A 22,579-nucleotide genomic window follows, 5' to 3' on the forward strand; every position below is an offset into this window, starting at 1 on the left:
ACCTAAGAACAGAAACTGTACCCCTTTCCAGCTGCGTGACCCGGACAAGTTATTTCACCTTTCTGTACCTCAGTTGCCTCATCTGTAAAGTGGGGACATGGGACTGTTGTGAAGATAAAATGGGTTAATCCAGCACCCAGCACACAGCGCTTACTAAACGTCAGCCATTTATGGCCCAGTGCTCAGTGCCTGGTGAGGACAGTCACCTATCTGCATCAATTATCTCCTTAAATTGCCTGATACACTCCTTCCAAATTATTTGGTCACGATAAACTACCTCTAATAACTATTTGCTCAAATTCATTGATGTCACGTGATTTCCAGAGTCCCGAAACACCTCCCCAGAGGATTTTGGGGGCCGAACAGGGAGCCACTACCTCTGAACAGCTCTGCCTTTGTCTATCTGCGCACACCAGGCTTCAACCACACCATCTCCTTTAAAGAAAAATACCCTGTTTATCAGCTCCTACTTTTATTTCCAGCTCCAAGATGTCCTACTGCAGAAGGCAACTTGTAAACGGGTTATTTCCAATATTCACACCAATGCCTCTGGTGACTTCTTGTTCAATTCCTGATTAATGTCAACCCTGCGGACCCTACAGACATCCTTTTCTGTATGGCTGGGTTAAAGTGCCTCGTATTGCTAGCTTTACATTGTCATTTATACTTAACTGATCTGGTCTCACCCAACTTCTGTTCGGCAGTAATTCACATACTCATCATGGGCCAAACAGCATCTGACCAGAGTGCCCAACAGGAGCCGCACGAGGCAGATGAAAATGTATCAGCTCCTTCCCTTAAAGTCACCAATATCCACGAGGGTCTTCACCTAAGATTGCCCAGCCTTGCCTACATCTCTTGAACTGAAGTCACTGTGCCTCTCCCTAGCGTATAAGACAGGCTTATTCTCAGCACACGCTCATTCATCCCGTGTCACTGTGAGGGCAATCCTCACAGACACTTACACTGAGGGACGGCGTGTTCAGTCTCATACTAACTCTGCTGCTGCCTGGTCTTCCCCAGACTAGATCGTATGGCGTCACTACCTTCTTGCCTCCTTCCTTGTTTCTTTCTAAATAAAAACTTGCTTTGTTTCCCTTCTGCCAAAGCCTCTCTTCATGATGCTGCTAGTTCCCCTTCCTGGTGCCGCCAGGGAGGTCCCCATCATTGATCTCACTCTGTTCCGAGCACATGTGCAAAGAAAATAATAGGCTTCATTGAGATGTTACCAGCTTTAAGAAGCTGTTGTTAATCTTCTGGAAATTTCTGACCTCTACAACTTACCCTCATTAAGCTTTCTTCTAAGTGTAATGTAGATCATATCGTTTCTCCATTGTAAGTACTTGCCTCATCTCACAAGAAAGTAGCCATTTTCTGCGGTTTCCACCTCATTTGTTAGAACGCCTCTTCAGTATGTTCTGAAATGTGGGCATCTTTCTCAAGCTTTAGCCCTTCTTCCAGAGACGGAACACGCCGGACTGAGTGTAAGTGACAGGGAGGTTCTGGCGCTCCTCTCTACCACCTCTCCCCTTCAACCTGACCCTCCCACCACCGAGCGACTAAAGAATAATCTTCTCTTCCTCATGAAAGAAGCCAGGGCTTTCTAACATTCCTTACAAAGTCAACTTCTCCAGGCTGGTTACTAGGAGTGGGGCTCAAAACTAACAGGCCAACCCCTAAATAAAGTGTCCTATTAAGGCAATCCTTTGGCCCTACAAAAGAAGAGCCTTTTAAGATTTCCTACAAGATCTAGTTACTTCCAAAAACTACTTCAAGCTCACATAAAAGCACCAAGAAAGACATTTAAAGGAAATCATTAAGGTAACTCTGCTCTGAGAAAAACAAAAAACAAAAATCACTATTTTATGGTGCAATTTCCAGCCTGCAGCACTGGCGCTTGTTTTTAGTGACTAGTTATCGCCTTCAGCATCAAGAAGCGGAGACCACCCTGGCTGGGCTGGCTCAGTGCATAGAGCGCCGGCCCCGGATTAGAGTCCCGGTTCTATGCCAGTCAGGGGGCTGTGCCTGGGTTACAGGTTCGATCTCTCGCCCTGGTCAGGATGGATGTGGGAGGCAACCATCCCATGTGTCTCTCTCACATAGATGTTTCTCTCTCTCAGTCTCTCCCCCTCCCTTCCACTCTCTCTAAAACTCAATGGGAGAATATCCTCGGGTGAGGATTAACAACAAAAGAACCAGAGAGGAACTCCCTAGTGTCAGAAGCCTGGATGCAGTCTGAGGATGCTTTAGTTCTAAAGAAAGATGCCCCAGCCCCTCTCCTCTCCTCCCGTGTTAACCCAGAAGGCGCTCTGCTCCTTTGTCAGTCACATCAGACCACACACGTGGCCCAAACCTCAGGAGTCTCCTCCCAGACACTCATCTTCCCAGCTCCCTCTCCAGAGAAACTGGATCTCAGTCCTCCAGCAGAGCCAACACACATCCTCAATTTTCCACCAGGACTGTGGTCTGAAGTCTGTACTCCTCGTAAGCATGGTCAGACCGCAGAGCCAGATCTCCGCCTCAGAAAAGGGGTGGCTCCAGCGGGAGCACATCCGGCCTGCCAGCTCGCAGAGCTCCCGCTGCTGACATCAGCCCGAGGCCGGACTGTCTCACACGCAGCCTCTCCAGACACCCTTCGCCCTGATCGCCTGCCCCAACGAGGCCCACCCGGCCTTCACTCTGACGTCATGTGCACAACTAACGGAGCTCACTGCTTCCTGAGAGGGGCTCCTAAGATTAGGGGGGAAACTCCCTTAAAGAAGTCCTTTCCAGCCTGGCAGTGGTTAAGCCATAACCTAAGAACCAGGAGGTCACCCACCGGTCAGGGCATGGGTTGTGGGCTCCATCCCCAGTATGGGGCATGCAGAAGGCAGTCGATCAATGATTCTCTCTTATCACTGATGTTTCTCTCTCTCTTTCTCTCTCTCAGGCAGTCGATCAATGATTCTCTCTTATCACTGATGTTTCTCTCTCCCTCCCTCTCTCTCTCTCTCTCTCTCTCTCGTCAGAAATCAATAACAAATATATATTTTAAAAAATAATTTCTAAAAAAAAAAAAAAAAAGACTGAAAGTGAATCCAGTCAAACCTCTATTTTTTAGAGGATTTCACCTGTGTTTGTATAGTTCCTATTGCATCAAATCAGGAGGCACACAATGTACAGTCTTTCTACTCCCAGTGATTCTAGGAGTAATCAGTGCATTCAAAGTCTCTTCTCTCCAACATGGAGGAGTCTGGGCCTATTAGTGCAAAATCACCACTGTCCAAAATAAGGCTTTGGCACGAAACAGCCAGCACGCCCAGGGTGTACAGGTAAGAGTGACTCATTCAAAATACACCCAGCACACTCAGGGTGTACAGGTAAGAGTGACTTGTTTCAAAACGGAAATAACAGATGGCATTCATTCGCATCTTCAAGGAGAGGAAACCTCACACCACCTTATCCTACAGTAATTTTTTGTTGTTAATTCTTACTAGGATTTTTTTTCCATAGATTTTTTTTTTTTTTTAAGAGAGAGAGAGTGGAAGGCGGAGGAGTGGGGGTGGGAAGGGGGAGGGAGAGAGAAAGGGAGAGATGAGGAAGGAGAAGGCGGAGGAGGAGAAGGAGGAAGAGGGCAGGAGGGAGGGAAAAACACATAGATTGGTTGCCTCCCACACACACACACCCCCCGGGGCTGGGATTGAATCTACAACCTAGATCCCTGCACATGCCTATGCTCTACCCACTGAGCTGTGCCAGCCAGGGCAACCCCTCATAAATTTTATTAATCAATATTTCAAACAATCACTTAAAATTTTTTAAAGATGTAGAAGAGTTTCAAACTCTAGTTCCAAACTTTTCACCATTCAGTATGTGTGCTGACTCAGTTATTTGTGTGCCCTTATTGCCCAACTGAAAATGGAAATGTCACCAACTTCACCATACCTTAAAGCCGCGGTCACCAACCTTTCGGACCTCACAGACTACCGGTTGGTGACCGCTGCCTTCAAGAACTATGGATAAAGGTAAAATGAAATATGAAAGTTAGATATGGCAGCCCTGGCCAGGTAGCTCAGCGTCATCCCAATAGGCCAAGGTTGTGGATTCCATCCCAAGCAAGTCAGGACACATACAAGAATCAACCAATGAATGCATAAATAAGTGAAACAACACATCAATGTTATTTCTCTCTCAAAATCAATAAATAAATTTTTTGAAGTTAAGTATGCCAAATAAAGATTTAGTCTCATGAATGAGGTTAAATTTTATCCAGAATAAGAATTCAATAAACTAAAAGCTTGAAAAACCACCAAAAGTACAATAAACTAAATGCTTGAGAAGCTACTGCAATCTAAATTTGAAGAGATACTAGGAAAGAATTAAACGAAATTGCCACTTGTCTGTATCCAATATACTACTGTTCTAATAATTCACTTGCTTAAAACTGGCTGCAACAATTTGACTATCCCACTGAAAGCTACAATACACAAGCAGAAAAATCATATCTAACATGGATCATGTTAAAACAAAGCAATCAAACCACAACACTTGATTTGGGACCCATCCTCCAAGCTATCCAATTCCTTAAATACGTGTTCATCTAAAACAGGAAAATGCACTGAGCTTAACCTTATTTACACTGTTTCCATCTACAAAAGTATACTCTTTATGCATTACATAACTTGAAAACCACTCAAGCATATACCAAAGAACTAACTCCTCCTACAAAGATTAAATTCAATCAATAATACTGTTCTGGGTATAAATGCTGTATAAAATATTCTGAGCATAAATGAGCTGTTACCAATCGGGACCTTGGAAAATCAAGCTTCTGACCAACTTCCCTCAACTCACCACCAAAGAAACCTTTTAACCAGACTTTGCATTTTGATGAAGGTTCTGGTTTAGTGACTCCATCAACTGTCATTTTAGAAGACAAACATGAAAATTAGAAAGCTTGGTTTTTATATTTAAAATACACAAGAGCTGAGCAGCTTTCCTTACACTGCCTCTCCAAGTTAGGTTTTAAGAACTTGTTCAGATATTTTCTTTTATCTCTTCAACCGCTGGTGTTTCAAAGACTCACCGTAACATCATTCTCATGCTTTGAAAACTGCTGACACAGACTTGTTAATTGTGCTAAATATTTCGTTTGTGTTATGCCCAGTCACTACAGTGCCACCAACTGAGCGAAAGAAAGCAGAGTAACTTTTTAAAGTAAAGCCTCAGTAACAGGTATTTTCCTTTTAAAACCAATTTGCCAAGGAGGGAACTTCCTACTTAAGTGCAATTGGCAAACTCACGAGAAAGACCTCAAATAAAAAGATTCCACTGGAATGAAATTGAATGAAGGGGATTACCCAAGAAGCTATTTCAACTTTTTTATAAATATCTCAAAGAGCAATTTTTAAAAGATACAGAAGAAAAGCCCACAGAGCAAGACACAAACCATCAGAGAGAGAAATTGTGTGTTCTAGCACAAGAGTTGGGGGAAGGAGAAAAACCTTTGGAAAAACAACAGGCTTAGATATTGAAATCTTAATTTTAAATATAGAAATTCTTACCTCCCACTGTAAGTGAGGCGGAATATTTCGTATCTGAAGTTTCCGAATCCTGCAGAAGAATTAAAATATTTAAAAAAACAAACAAAACACATATAAAAGCAAAAGACATTAATAGCCAACATGGGTATTTAAAAACGACTTGAATTATTAATGTTTTATTAACTAAAAGCCCATATATAGGCAGGAAGCACAGCCCAGGAAGGAGAGGAGAAAAGCTGGTCACGGGAACACTGAGACCATGTGGAGATCCAGCACATTAGACTGTGAGAGCTCGTTCGTAAAGCCTCTACAACTGGCAGAGACAATGTCTGAAAACATTCCAACTGACAACTATCTTCTAAGTTTAAACCCTTCAGCCTCAAATTAAGCCCTGCAGGACGCAAAGCCTTAGCACAGAATGTTCTCAATCTGAGACTGCAGCCAAGGAGAGCAATTAAAAGGCAGAACTTGGGGAATGTGGATGGGCGGTGGGAGGTGGTCATATACTTATTATCTTCACTATCCCCTAAAATTTAGTGCCTCTTTTCAATCATAAATGATAGTATTCAACTACAGTATAAGTACACTGCTTGTAATTTGACAGCAACATAAATTCGTTCTTTTCATATTACAATAAATTATTGCAGATCTTTAAATATCATCTACACTCATTACTGTGAAATTTAGATGTGTTGCTAGAACTTGTTCCTTATGTTAAGGAGCACATGTTACTATGAGTTTTAACATTTTGCTAACTGTATTTCAAAGTAATTGATTTCCTCATAATCCTATGTATTTTATTTTATGCATTTAAAAACATCCTAAGAGGTCCATAAATTTCAGACTACCAAAAGAGTCCACAGTAGAAAAACATTAAAAACAAAACAAAAAAACACCTTAGTTCAATGCCCACATATGTAAAATGCATATATAGTAAACTCTGTATAATAATATCTATTACACACATCTACATTCTTTTTTCAACACTGTCAGAGAGAGGAAGAGGAGAAGGGGAGGGGCAATAATCATATGAGATTTTAGCATAGATGCCACACACCAATCATCCCTGTAGAAGACAAAGAAATTTATGGTTAACTAACTATTTTTATAAAAAACCCTGGCTGGTGTGGCTCAATGGCTGAGCATGGACCTATGCACCAGGAGGTTCAGGGCACACCCCTCGGTTGCGGGCATGATGAGGGTGGGATGGGGGGGTCACGTAAGAGGCAGCCAGATTCTCTCTCATCTATGTCTCTCTCCCCTCCTCTCTGAAGTCAATAAAAATACATTTTTTTAAACAATAGACTAGCAGTTAGGCTTGACATCTCAAATGAAATAAATCATTTAACTTCTAGAATTAGAAACATGTTAGTTTCCCTTTCCAGGTCAAATGATCCACTTGTTTTTAAGTTTCACAGTAAAACACCTGCTTAGACAAGATTCACAATCTTTATCCCTTCTACTTCCCCCAAAGCATGAGAACAAATACTGCCAGAGGTACCACTACTCCTTAGGAAAGAAAGGCTAAAGAATATGTATATTCTGTTTGTAACCACAAAGTGGAAAGTCAGATGTATTCTTACATTATTTTTGAGACAATAAAATAAAGGAGCAATATACCAAAGAGACAGTGAGAGTGTCAATTGAAGGGGGGAAATACTTTAACCATCACCCAGTCTCAATTTAGGCATGAAATGCTAGTGTGAGATTTGTCTTTTTTTTTTTTTTTTTTTTTTTTTTTTTTTTTTTTTAAACTCATCTGCTAACTGTAGGAAAAGTTGCAGGATCTGTACTATAGCTCTGTTTTTGTATAAGATTTTATATTTTCCATGAAAGCTTTAATACAAAGATTTCAAAACTGCTATATATTGCTTCAGTTAGCAGAAAAGTTACTGACATTGTATAAATATTTACCCTGCGTAACCAAGGAAGTAAGAATTACTATAGATATGCAAATACTAACCTCTTTAATCAAACATCTGACCCAGTAAGAATTAGCAGCACAATCTTGAGAAACTTAGCATTTGTTACCATTGGACTCATTCTTTTGGTATATACTAGCAAAATTTTTTCCCCAAAAGTACCCATGTAAATGTACATACAGAGTTCTGGTCAATTAGCAGGTAATTATTCATATTATAAAAACAAATATCCACTTCACAGGACTCCCAATCAATCTTTAAATGGAATACGATCTTGTGTATATCATTAACCATATTTCCCAATGCATTCTTCAAAACGTACATCCAGCAGAGACCCATGCACCTGGAAATCACCAGTTCGATTCCCAGTCAGGGCATGTACCCGGGTTTCAGGCTAGAACCCCAGGGGGACATGCAGGAGGCAACCTATCAATGATTCTCTCTCAGCATTGATGTTTCTATTCCTTTCTCACTCTCCCTTCCTCTCTGAAATCAACATTATCATCTGCTTCCCTTATGTGCTTTTAGAGTTGTTATATCTAGGTTTGATTCCAAATACTTAAGAGTTGGTAGAATTGATATTGGCGTTTGTTTCTACTCCATGGTTACCGAATCACTGAAGTTCAATTTAACTATCAGCAAAATAAGTAGGTGTTTCACCTCCTCCTAAAACACACCAAGTAATAGAAAAAGGGCACACTCCCTAAAAGCGGGATCTCAGGCTGTATTCAGAGCCTGAGACCCTGGGCGGCACTCACTTATTACATTAAATTGTGTTATAATATACAGAAGAAAAAGAAAAACAAGACTCACAGATCCCGCCATCCAGAAACAACTAACATTTCCAATGATTTTCTTAAAAATTATAAGGGAAGTGCCCTAGCCAGTGTGGCTTGGTTGAGCAACGCCAGGGCACTGAGGGTTTGCAGTTTTATTCCAGGTCAGGCCCCATGCCCAATCCCGGGTCAAGGTGTGTGCAGGAGACAATAGATCTATCTCTCTCTCTCTCTACCTCTTGTTCTAAAATCAATTTAAAAAAAATAAAAATTACAAGGGGAGAACTGCCACACTTAAGTTTGAGAGCAAAAATCATTTAAAAACATTTAATTACTGTGTTATTTTTAAAAAGAACCCCAACACAATCTTTTTATAAGTTAACCATATAAAATTTAAGAGTTTTCCCCTGGAGAGAAAAATGAGGCAAAGTTTGTTTAACATTGTACTTGAAATATTAGTTACCATGAAAATTCAATACTAGTTATTTATTAAAAGCAATTTAAATTACAGGATAACGAGCGAACGGAAAAGCTCACAGACTCCAAAGGGCATCTTCAAGACCTTTATTAGTCAGTGAACTGATTTAAGTTAGCTTTAGAGCAATTTTCAGGTTGACACCACACTAGATAAGCTAATAAAATCGACCACCACATGCCCATACCAGCTTTAATGACCACTCGGTTTTCATTAGTATGCTTACACCTTACCAACAAGTCCCACTGTCATACTGAAGTACACCAGTAAATAGGCATAAAAAATAAGGACCTTGCACTAACCGGTTTGGCTCAGTGGATAGAGTGTTGGCCTGTGGACTCAAAGGTCCCAAGTTCAATTCTGATCAAGGACATGTCAGGAGGGGTGTGCAGGAGGCAGCTGATCGATGTTTCTCACTCATCGATGTTTCTAACTCTCTCCCCCTCATATTTTTTTATTGATTTTTTACAGGGAGGAAGGGAGAGGGGGAGAGAGAGTTAGAAACATCGATGAGAGAGAGTCATCAATCAGCTGCCTCTTGCACACCCCTTACTGGGGATATGCCCATAACCAAGGTACATGCCCTTGACCGGAATTGAACCCGGGACCCTTCAGTCCCCAAGCTGACGCTCTATCCATTGAGCCAAACCAATCTCGGCAATAAAATATATATTAAAAAAAAAAAAAAAAGTACCTTTTGGGTTTAAATTTTATGACACCATTGTTGCTCCCCAAAAGTAACAAAAATTCCTTGATATCAGATATCCATTATGTTTATTTCCAATTGCCTGTAACTATCTTTTTACAAATGGTTTGTTGATGTTGAGATCCCGCCAAGAGGCACATGTGTAGAGCTGATGTCTCTTTAGGTCTATTTGATACAAGAGTTTCCCTTCACTGCTCCCATCCCATTTATTTGGTGGTCCAGGTCATAAATCCTGTACAATTATTCATTCTGTATTTTATCCACTGCATCCTCTATCGTAATTGTTTACTATGTTGAATTTGATGCACAGAGACGTATAATTTTTTATATCACAAAGCATAAAACACTATGAACCCACCTCACCAACAGAGTAAGACAGCTCAAGTTACCCATGCTACTGCCTCCCAGAACGTAACCATCACCCCAACTGGTTCTCATGCCTTTTATTTCTAAGAATTAGAATCTCTTACTACAACACTAAGTAGACAAAATACTAAGATTAGTCCTTAAAGAGACCAAAACTTCACACTAAAAATCTAGTCTAACAGCCACAATTAAAAAAAAAAAAAATTACTATTGTTTCTTCAATCAGTATCCAAGGAAAATAACACATTGTACTTGGTTGATTATGACACTAGTCTCAATCTATACATTCCCCTTTTTTTCTTGCCACTTACTTGGAGGTGTAAAAAAAAAAAATCCCAAATCTATCATTTGTCCTGTCTGGATTTTTTGCTAATTAAACCCCCATCGTGGTGCTGAATATATTCCTCTGTACCCCACACAAGTGGTAATTAGATCTGAAGACTCCATCTGTTTTTTGCTGCTACTGTTTGGTTAAGTGAATCAATAACACGTCACAGGGGGTGTGTCCTACTCCATGAGGAGATCATGGGGAGATCAGTTTATCTCTGGTTGCCTTCCTAAAATGTTGCAATCCCTTATGATCACTGCCTACACACATTCCATTCAGAGCTGAGAAGTGGTGTCTTCTGTGTTTAGGCTGAAGTTCTTCCATTAAGAACAACCACTATTTGGATACCGGAAGCACAGGACGTGCAGTGACGGCAGGCAAGTACTGGATCCCCCACCTCTGCAGCAGCTTTGTGCCCCCTCTTCCCGTCGCCTCCGGATTTCTCCTGCACACACCGAAGCTGTCTGCCCACTTCCTTCCCCCTAAGCATCCGTCTTTCCTTTCTACCTCAAGGCTTCTCCAGAGTGTCAGAAGAGGGGTGAGCAGCCAGCCCAGAAGCACAGGAGTGGAAGCCCTTAAAACAGCCTGCAACTTACAGGCTGGCCTAGGGGGCGGGAGCCAGTAGATGATGGCCCAAGCTGCCAGCGGGAAGGCAGTCTGCGCATCTAAGGCCCCGCCCATTCCTTCTGGCAGTCAGTCCAGTACCCTTCCTTGGCTTTTCCTCATTCCCTTTCACTCTTCCCATTCCTCGCTTTTGCTCTCTGAAATAATCTCCAAAATAAATCTGCTTCATGCAAGTCCTCATCTCAATCTCGTCTTTCAAAAGCTCAAAGACACCATATGTCAAAATGTTCAGTTGGTGCTCTGGCATTGTGCAGAGCTGATCAAATGTTTATTTTTTTCAGGATCATTCTCAATTCATGGACTCATGGAGATTTTGTATGTATCAATCCATTGCATTCTTTCTTTCTGATGCTCAGACTGCCCTGTCTTTGTCAGTGGAGACCTCTTCACGCTGGTTCCTGCATCTGCTGGCATGACTCTGGTAAGCTCTGGGAGCTCTCCTGCTGTCTGTTTTATGATAAATCCAGGTTCAACTTGTACACTTCTTGCCCGCATCTGCAATCGGCCTTGGTCTCCCCCCTCCCTTTTTTAAAATTGATTTCAGAGAGAGGAAGGGAGAGGGCTAGAAACATCAATGATGAGAGAGAATCATTGATTGGCTGCCTCCTGAACATCCCCTACTGGGGATTGAGCCCACAGCCGGGCATGTGCCCTGACAGGGTATCAAATGTGACCTCCTAATTCATGGGTCGATGCTCAACCACAGAGCCACACAGGCCAGGCGCAATGGTCCCTTTTAAATCAGAAATGCATAGAGACACAATCTGGTCACTAACGTGCTGTTATTGAGTTGGTCACTGCTCCTAGATCAGAGCTAGAAAATATACATTATGTTTGAAAGAGAAATAAACCATGTGTTCATAACGATTATTTCCAATTCACATTTTAGATTCCTAATTTTTTGCCAAAAGTCTTCCACTGTAATGTCTTTTCTTTCACTGTAAAGTTTGACAACAACTTAAATGAGAATATAAATAAGAAGTGCTTTATGTGTGGTCCCCCCCGCCACCCCCCCCTCAATAAAAATGTGTCCTGTTGCAACCATAACCCGCTGATGGTAGTAGGAGGCCGGGCCTTTGGGAAATAGGTAGGCTTAGTTGAGGTCTTGAGGGTAGAGCCCCCATAATGGGATTACTGTCTTTTTTAAGAAGACAAACCAGGCTCTCTTCACTGGCACCCGAAAAAGCCATGTGCGTCTACAGCCTAGAATGTATCTGTCCACAAGTCTCACCAAGCACCAACCAATCTGTCTGCACCTTGATCCCGGACATCCCAGACTCCAGGACTATGAGAAATAAATGCCTACTGCTTACGCCACCCCAGTCCGTGGTTTTTGTTATAGCAGCCCAAACTGTCCAAGACAGTGTCTATTATCTCATTTAACCCTTGCAGTCAGCATTTTATAGACAGGCATCAAAAGCGGAAGTTTAGGTTGTCCAAGTACACACTGCTAATATGTGGCAGTTCTTGGACAGAATCCATATCTGGGCATTCAGCCTGTCCTCTTCACTTCATGATAGTCAATCTTACTGATTCCACCTGTAATCCAACCAATAATGTAACCTTGTCAAGTAACCAAAAAAATAGCAGGTTGCATGTTAAACCCAAAAGGTCAAGGGCATGCAAATTTTAAAACAACATTTTCACATTACCCACAGCTTAACTCAATAATTTATATACCAAGATTCAATATTGACAATAAATGGACAAGGTTGCATATTAATACCAAGAAGGAAGGCAACTATACTGAAAATTAAGCTAACCTAAGTATTTGGTGACTAGTGAGGTCTATTTAACGGGGAAAGTTCCTGAAGGTAAAATTATTTCTATCTTATTCACCGCTATATATTCAGGTGCTGAGATTGCCTGGCTCATAGCACCTGAGCAATAACTCAACCCTGTTACACAAGGAATAAAGGAAGAAAAGTCTCCTTAAACATTGCAGTTCTAAGTAGGGAGCCCCCAGCTCCCAGCTCCCAGGTCTTCATGGAAACAACATCCATGTGTTATTTAGTCCCCTTAACTGAAACAGTAGTGTATTTATCTTTCAAAGCTGTGCACCTTTCATCATCTATCTAGAACAGTCTGACAACCATAGCTGTATGGACAGAAACCGGACTGAACCAGGCATATGGGCTGGCAGTCCCAGAACCAAATGCTGCTCTCTGTGCGCTCCTATCACCAATGTCTGCGAGTGCACGCCGCCCTCTCTCTTCCTCTTAGGAGACGAGTGTCCCTCTCAAGGGAAGATGACAGTTAAGGTTCTTATACTTAGAATATGTGCAAGGTTGACATGACAGAACATTGCTCAAAAAATAATAGTTGAAATCAATTAGGCACAAATTGATCCCTGATTCATGAATAATCAAGGATTTCTGTAGTCTCCAGAGTGAGATTTAATCTGAAAATGTGCCTTTAACCAAAAAAAGTTACTTCCAGTATTTCAACCACAGAAACACGGAGATGAACATCACGGGAGAGTTCATCTGCCTGTGTGACTCAAAGGGTAGCTCCCTCAGAAGTGTACCATCCACTCATCACAGTCATTTACACATATCTTCCTTGAACCTCAGGGCGGTCACAGGGAATAGAGTACTCAGACACAAAACCTCTAATTTGTCTGAGTCACTGAAAATTAATCATTCCCAAATTTTTCCATAGTTAAGCTAATTTTATATCTACCATTACATTTTTCCCAGCAAGGCTCAATCATATTTTTAACAAGTGATTTTTGAAGCTTAGTATCTTAAAACTTCTTTGTTCAATGGAGTAAGCTACTAGCCATATGAGGCTTCTGAGTACTGGAAATGTGGCTAATCCAGCCAAATGGAACTGTTCCGTAAGTGTAAAGTACATAACAGATTTTGAAAACTTAGTACCAAAAACAGAGAATATAAAATTTCACTAATTTTTAATACTGATCACATGTGAAGAGATTAATATTTAAGACACAGTGGGTTGTACATGATGTGGAAGCTCACATCACCTGTTACTTTTGATATCTTACTGTGGCTACTAGAATGTTAAAATTTTATACACATGTGAAATTTTAACATTCCAGTAGCCACAGTAAGATGGCTACTAGAATGTTAAAATTTCGCATTTTATATAAAATTTCACATTTTTTAATTGAAAGAACCGATCTAAATTTAGTATGCTTGATACTCAAGGGTAAAACTAATCGATAAAATTTTGTTTGTTTGTCAAGGACATTTCAGGAATAATTAAAGAAAAAATTTTACCATCACTAAGTGACTGTACCTGTGAGGAGATATTTTAAGATGATGAAACCTTTAAAAGTGCTGTATTTTGAATATAGGCTATCTCTTCATTAACACTTTTCATTTCACATTACTGCCAATTAGATGTGGTGCTTTTCCAAGGCAAATTCTTGAATTTGTCCTTGATCAAGTTATATCACATTCCCATCAACTTTAGAAACTACAATAATCCCACCCCTGAGAGTATGAAGAAGGAAGAGAGTTTAGATGACTTCTTGTTTCCAAGAAGTAATTAGACAGCCAACATGGCTTCTATTTCCAATTTTAATATGTTTTGTAGAATCAAGCAAATAAAGTAAACCAACGATTATTATTGCTCACAAGAGAATCATTAGGAAAATTGTTTCATGTCACAGAATTCTTATACAGCAAATACGCACACACAATAACAAAGGAAGACAAATTTGATCCTAACGTCTGACATTCCTCTCATCCTAAGCAACCCAACCTTGCTTTTCTTCTCAGCTATTGCCATACTAGACCGTGCAGAAAAGCCTACTCCCAGCAGAATGCTTAATATAGATGCAATGTTCCCTTCTCAGTCTCAAAGCAGCAAATTCTTTCTGCTTAAGAAGTTCTTTTACCTTCTAGTGAGGTAAGAAAAGAAAACCCAGAAGGAGGTGTGCAGTAGGCAGCTGATTGAGGTCTCACTCTCATCAATGCTACTCACTCCCTATCCCTCTCTATCTCCCTTCCTCTCTGTAAAAAAATCAATATATTGTTTTAAAAAGTGACATGTTAAACCTGTGCCTATTATGGCAATCTAGAATATAATATCATGCTTATAATCACTGATAATATGCAAAAACATGTTACCTGTGACTAACATCTCCAAACCCATGGGGTCACAGGTCTCTCAAAGGACGAAACTCTTGGTCTTCTTGAGGTTGTGATGTAACTGGTCAAAAGTTTAACATAAGCCAAAAGGAGTGGGCACTGAGCACCACGCTACCGGTGCACAGTGCTCACCCTCCAGTGCACCAGAGCACGTCCTCCTGCCTCAGGCTTCTCTGTCACACAGACACCCAGAGTTTTAAACGATCCTCCCCGCCCCTCACATACTCTAACCCTTTTGAACGCTTTGCTATTAGGAAAGCCATCACAAACTAACCTGTCATTAACAATCTGTACAGGGCATTAAATTTTAGAGGGCTGGGCTTTAGACTTTAGCACCTTGTAAAAATGTTGAAATAAAAGCTTATGCATTACAAAACACTTAAGAACATGTTAAACTCGGACCAACCACTTTAATTGCCTAAAGACTGACTTGTAGAAACAAGTGCAAAACGTAAGCTATCAGGAAAGACTGTCCACCAGGGGGCAATACACCATAACATCAATATACCCCTAACCACCAGCCATTCGTTCATCAGGTTTTTTAGTTTATTTTTAGTTAAAAAAAGAAAAAGTCAAAGTTCTAACATTTTTTTTGTAAGAGATCCTACAGCATTAATATATCTTTGCATTTAGCACACTCTATTGATAATTAAAACTAGGATACATCTTATTAAGAGTAGGATATTATGCCGAAACCTGTTTGATTCAATGGATGGGAGCACCGGCCTACAGACGGAGGGGTCCCGGGTAGGGATCGATTCCAGTCAAGCGCATGTGACTTGGTTGCAGGCACATCCCCAGTGGGGGGTGTGCAGGAGGCAGCTGATCGACGATTCTCTCTCACCGATGTTTCTAACTCTCTAGCCCTCTCCCTCTCTGTAAAAAAACTCAATAAAAAAAATAAAAAAAATAAAAAAAAAAAAAAATATATATATATATATATATATAATTTTTTTTTTTAAAGAGTAGTATATCACTGACAAATGTTTGGCATTCTAAATCCCTTACAGATAGATTTGGCTATTAGTACTTAATTACTTAACCCTATGTTTAGAACTTTAGGTATTTTTTAACTTGGGAAGGCTTTAAATATATAAAGTGGGTAACTCAAAAACTAGTTTCAGAATTCTATCTTCACTATTATCGATATATAAGCAGAAAAAATATTGTACATGTAAGAGTCTATCTTTTTGAAAGTCATGACAGTTAAGAAACCAAACAAATAGTATCAAAACAACCAACCACACACATCTTAATATTCTGCAAATAAAGAGAAGCTTTCAGGATCTTAACAGCTCCCATTTCTTCCAGTAACTGCAAACTATCTGACAGTCCGAAAGACTCAGTGCAGCTATGCATTTAAAGTTACTGCCAATTATGACAATGGCTAAAAATAAGTTAATGCACACATCCTTCACATAAATGTGCTTTCTTACTTGAATAAAATGACTGTATAAATGTTCATTTTTCTCTTTCAAAACTGTAAGGTAATGCTTTTGTCTCCCTAGCATCTGGGCAAACTAGCTGTCATTAGATAATTAGCAGGGTTCAAATAGATGAGTTGAAGGAAATAAAACTGCAATAAAGCCATAAGTCACACTGCAAATATCAATAGTTTTGTAAAATACAATCTCTTGAAGCAGACTTCTTATTGCTTGGCTATAAGCTAATGTAATGTTGAGATTTTTAGTTTTGTTCAAAGTTACTAGTAAAGAACTGTATTTCCAAAAATCTTAATTCTCAGCATTTTTGTGTTTTCATTATTGGAATAACAATCAATACTATACACACACAGACTCTGCTGAGACCAATCACCTGATTTTTAAAAGTTTCAGTGTTTCAAACATCATCAATAGGTTTAAGTATTTGTTTTATGTACTTTGTTGTTATTTTATTAAAATATTCCTCCAGTTCTTTGATAAATTTAAAAAGTTAGGATGAAAAAAACAAAAACAAAAATAAAAAGTTAGGGTGGCAGTAATTAAACCAAATTAAAAATTACAATAAAACTAAGGAACTAGAATTTTATGTTTGACCAAGCCATTTGGAAGCAGGTTAGTGAAATTTTAACATCTTAAACTGATTACACTATCATAAAATTTAAAAGCTATTCTGAAAAAGGTGAATACTAATACACAAATCTATCATGACCAAACTAAAATTTGTCAGATCTACATATATGTATAAACAGATATTTTTAATAAATTTAAACTTGTTTAAAGTTCGAGACATACAACAAATCTTAGATGTAATATGCAGAATTAAATCGTAATTACATTATGAGATGTTTAGCGACACTTAATTATGTAGTTTATATAAGACTTATAGCTTAGCCGGGACCCGTTTGGCTCAATGGATAGAGCATAGGTTTGGGGACTGAAGAGTCCCAGGTTCGATTCCAGTCAAGAGCATGTACCTTGGTTGCGGGCAGATCCCCAATAGGGGATGTGCAAGAGGCAGCTGATCGATGACTCTCTCATAGATGTTTCTAACTATTTCTCTCCCTTCCTCTCTGTACAAAATCAATAAAATATTTTTTTTAATTTAAAAAAAAACCTATAGTTTAAACAAGTCTATTAATTTAGAATCAGCCAGACTGATATTTTCTGTAATGTTTTTTAATTTTAAAAATAAATAGCATCATAGATTGCCATTTTAAAAATAACCATGGAGGGGATGGGTGGGAGGGAGGGAGGGGGGAAAATAAAATAAAATTAAAATTTAAAAAAAATAAAAATAAATAAATAAACTTAAAAAAAATTTAAAAAAAAATAATAATGATAACCATGAAGAGCCAAAACCGGTTAGGCTCAGTGGCTAGACCATCAGCCTGCTGACTGAAAGGCCCCAGGTTTGATTCCGGTCAAGGGCATGTACCTTGGTTGCGGGCATGCACATCCACAGTGGGGGGTGTGCAAGAGGAGGCTGATCGATGATTCTCTCTCATCGATGTTTCTAACTCTCTATCCCTCTCTCTTCCTCTCTGTAAAAAAAAAATCAATAAAATATATGTTTATTTTTTAAATAACCATAAAGATAAAAGTACAACATAGAGAATCTATATATATCCTATCTAATAAGAGTAATATGCAAATTAGCCACCACTCCCCTATGCCCACCAGCCAATCAGGAGTAAGCAAACTAACCCAAGATGGCTTAAGATTCCATTTGATTTGTGTCAATGTGCACACCACTCGCCAAGAGATGTAAGATTAAACAGACACACTGAAGAAATGGGTAATAATGTTCTACTAACTTCACACTTATTATACTTAGTGCATCGAAATGAAATAGACTGGCGCAGAAAAAACAGCCTATATAAGATTATCAATTATCAGTGCTTCGCATGCTAGTCAACAGTTACTACACATTATCAAGCGCAGAGCACAGTATCTGAATTTAAATGCAATGTGTCACACACATAAAGAATGACCTGATTTCCACTAGTTATAAAACATCACCAGAAGTGAGTCAAACAAGTTATTTTTGTTGCACTTAGGCAGCTAAGGTCTGTTTCCAAGTGTAAACACAGCATAAGCTTACAAAGATCTCTTCTCGTTCTGTGAACATTGCAGCATCATAATCATGTTGCCATCTGTGCTGAATCATGCCTACTGCTCACCACCGCCATGCTAGAATGCCTCTCACCTTAACCCTCATTTTGACAGAGCAACAAAATAATAGCAATATGGTATAATCTGTAAAGTAAGAGTCAACGAGTCCACGTGAATAGAAACAAAACAGAGAAGAGAGAGCTCTTCCTTAGAGTAAAATTCCAAATAATCAACGTCGGAGAAATGACAGGTACATTGCTAACTTAGGGTATGTGGTATTTTGTGGAAGAGCCACACTCAAGGGGCCAAAGAGTCACATGCGGCTCTCGAGCTGTGGTTTGCCGACCACTGCCCTAGATGAAGCAGTGAAGAATATTAACTTTTTTAAACAGTCCTTGAGCACACACACCTCATTAATATCTACGTGAAGAAAAGGGCAGTGTGCAAGAAGCACTATTGTGGCTATCCGAAGAAAATGCACTGTGCTGCTGAAACAGGTGTGGCTCAATGGATAGAGCGCCGGCCTGCGGACTGAAGGGTCTTAAGTTTGATTCCGGTCAAGGGCATGTATCTTGGTTGCGGGCACATCCCTAGTGGGGGTGTGCAGGAGGCAGCTGACTGACGTTTCTAACTCTCTCTCCCTTTCCCTTCCCTCTCTGTAAAAAAATCAATAAGATATATATATTTTTTTAAAGAAAACGCACCATGCTGTGCAGCTGTTTGAATTGCAAGATTGGACTCTCCCGTTTCATCCACAGCACCATTTTCACATGAAGGAGCTAGAGATAGTATGGTATTTAACCTTGAGTACCTGGTGGACATTTGCTCAAAAGAAAATCAAGTCAGCCAGCCACTTCTAGAAAACTAACAGTTATTTGTTGCCAATGACTAAATTTGAGCTTTTAAGTAAAAACCAGAATTTTGGCAAACTTGTCTACCACCATGAGCTTTGACAGTTTCCCAATACTTACGAATAAAAGAACCATTCAAAGGGCAAGAGAGACCAATGGATTTTAATGTAACAGAATACACAAAATCCACTGATATGATTTCAGATTCTACATCTCAAACTAACCCGTTTAAAAACTACCACCTGTCTAGTTTTGGTGTAAAAACAAAGAATTATCTACAACTATCTAAGAAGACTATTCAAATAATTCTTTCCTTTCTAATGATATGCTTGTTTGAGGCTGGATTTTCTTCACATACTTCGACCAAAACAATGTATCACAAAAGACTGAATTTCTTATGAGAACTCAGCTGTCTTTTAGGCCAAACAGTAAAAAAAAAACAATTCAACTTTCTGATTTTTGTTTTGGTTTTAGAACAGGCGATTTGTGTTTTTGTTTTTCAAAAATCTTATGTTAGCACTAGCTGGTTTGGCTCAGCAGATAGAGCATCAGCCTGCGAACTGAAGAGTCCCCATGTACAATTCCAGCCTAGGGCACATGCTCAACTTGTGGGCTCAATCCCCAGTAGGAGGCATGCAGGAGGCTGCCGATTAATGGTTCTCTCATCACTGCTGTTTCTCTCTTTCTTTCTCTCCCTTCCTCTCTGAAATCAATAAAAAAAATTTTAAAAAGTAAAAATAAATAAATAAGTACTATGGTAGGTTAATCTGCCCTTTTTTAAAAAAAAAAATCTTACGTTAACATGAAATGAGTTTTATTGTAATTATTTATTTTAAAATAATTTTACACGTTTTTATCCTCGCCTGAGGATTTTTTTTTTAATTGATTCCTAGAGAAAGAGTAAGGGAGAGGGAGAAATATCGATGTAAGAAACATCAAATAGGTTGCTTCCCCTACACGCCCCAACTGGGGATCAAACCCGCAACCTTTTGGTGTTTGGGACAATGCTCCCAACCAGCTGAGCCACCGGGACAGTGCTAAACATTACTTAGTTTAATTGCTAATGAAATATAGATCAATTTTTAAAAAAAACACACACAAAAGCTCTCTGGGAGTCCGAAGTTTTTAAGTATAAAAGGGTAAAAAAAAAAATCACAAAGTTTGAGAGCCATTACAATAGGGTATAAAACCAATATCTTCCATTAGCCTCTTCCTTCCTCAATCAGTTCTCTTTTGTAGAGATAGCCAGGCTTTTCCTTGGATAACCTTCCAGACCTTTTCCTTCTGTTTTTAAACAGGCATGTACAGCTGAAATGGATTTCCCCAAAAAGGTCTGTTTTTTTAAAGAACTATCCCATAACTTGCTTTTCAGTTTGCTCTTTCCCACATCCTCTCATATAAATAAATATTCTTTAGAACTGGCACAAAATCCATCATAGTATAGTTTATTAAAATATGGTATATCTTCTTTGGATGGACACTTGTTATTTCCAATTTTCTATTTAAATAATACTGGGGGGGGGGGGGTGTCTTTTGCCAATTTCTATTGCTTTATAACAGAAATTTCCAGAAGAAAAATATGAAGCCAGCCTAAAAGTTAGAGATTGTTTAACATTATTTCACAGTGCTAATTTTTAAGGGCAAAATGAAAGATGAAAAGGGGTTCTAGGTAGCTTCCTCCTTTTCAAAAATCTACTTTTAAAGTGTTTTTTTAATATATGTTTTTTTTTTAATAATATTTTTAGAGAGAGAGGAAGGGTGAAGAGGGGGAGAGAGGGAAACATCAGCTGCTTCCTGCATGATCAAGCCCAAACACCCTGGGCATGTGCCATGACGGGGAATCAAACCAGCGACCTCTCAGTGCATGGGACGATGCTCAACCAACTGAGCCACACCAGCCAGGGCCAAAAACCTACCTTCTGAAGCTCAAAAATTAGTAACTGCAAAATGTCCCAGACAGTCAAATAAAGGCAGGGGATCCCCTTTGCTTGGAAAGTAGACCGTGTGAAACTTTCAGGTTTCCTGTATCCTGTTAAAATGTAATGAGTGATGTAATAAAACCTACAAGTTTATCTGTGTGTACTATGGACTACTACCCAGAGACCTTTCTACACAGTCCTGTGTGGTGATTTGGAGCTTTTACCATATTGCTGATTAAAACGATGCTCCCGGCTGCATAAAACCAGGGGGCAGAGACTGAGTTCTAACAGATACTGCCAATAACAGGCATGCCACGAAGTCTTTGACAATTCACTCTCTAGCTGTCTGAGTGTCCATTCCTTCACATTCTTGCCAATACCAGACAGTACCAACTTTATTCACTTTTCCCAATTGGCATTTTTCTAATAACTAGTAAGACTGAGTATCTTTTCCTAAGTAAACTGGCTTTTAAGATATCCCCTTTGAACTGCCACTTCTTACCGCTTGAACATTTTTGTACTACACTGTCCACCTCTGTCTGTTCTTACCAGGAATTCTTTACCTCCTCATCCTTTTTTTTAACAGTATGATTTCTTAAGATAATTTCAAAACTAGATCCGTTTTAGGGATCCTAAAACCTACACATATAAAGTACAAATTCTTACCTGACAACACATATCCTATATTCCACAAGCAAATGTGAAACATTGCTATGTACCTTTGCATATGAGACAAACCATGGGCTTATACAGGAATAGATATGCTTACCGCTTATTTCCAATTGCCACACACATAAACACACAAGCTTATTAATCTGAGACAATACCTACAGGTACCAGATACTTCCAGAAGTCCTTTCCAAACATGATCATTTGGCTCTCAACAACCTTGTGCAGGTTTTATGGCCCCTATTTATAGATCAACTGAGAAGCTCGGAGAGTTTAACCAGTTTGCCCAGGACCAAGGAGCTGAGCAACTGAGGGCTAGGATTCCCGGCAGGATGCCACCGGCCCTCCCTGTCCCGTGCTGCACACACGGCTGCCCCTGGTTCTGCTGTGAACAGTGTGTGCACACAGGCATGCCTGCCTCATTTTCTCCTAAGGCCTGGGACTTTATCTGAGAGGCATAATAGAATCACGTAACACCAGGTGCTTTAGTCATCACACCGATGGCTTCTTGTCATAGCTGACCTTAAAAACAGCCAGGCTGTCAGCCTCGAGGCAGATTCCTTAGTCCTCATTCCCTGCCGAAGAGAATCCTGGGGACAGCTCTCCACCCCATAGGATGCTGTTGGGGCACAGCGGTTCCCATGAAGCACTTAAGAGGTACACGCAGTTCAACGATCTCTGGTGAGCAGACTCCAAAAGTCACATGGGCATGAAGTCTTGCATGATAATCCCAAATAACCATCTGCTAA

At 39.7% G+C, this 22,579-nt stretch overlaps 1 protein-coding gene across 1 annotated transcript in view; it reads right to left on the minus strand.

The window, feature by feature from the left end:
* IGF2BP3 (insulin like growth factor 2 mRNA binding protein 3) overlaps positions 1–22,579 on the minus strand; it is an 80,236-nt gene that overhangs the window by 47,244 nt on the left and 10,413 nt on the right. The window contains exon 3 of the mRNA XM_036453714.2: positions 5,544–5,592. Coding sequence (XP_036309607.1) covers positions 5,544–5,592 — 49 coding nt within the window. The remainder of the gene's footprint in view (positions 1–5,543; positions 5,593–22,579) is intronic.

The sequence above is a fragment of the Pipistrellus kuhlii genome, unplaced genomic scaffold, assembly GCF_014108245.1.
Source record: "Pipistrellus kuhlii isolate mPipKuh1 unplaced genomic scaffold, mPipKuh1.p scaffold_m20_p_26, whole genome shotgun sequence".
Lineage (NCBI taxonomy): Eukaryota > Metazoa > Chordata > Mammalia > Chiroptera > Vespertilionidae > Pipistrellus > Pipistrellus kuhlii.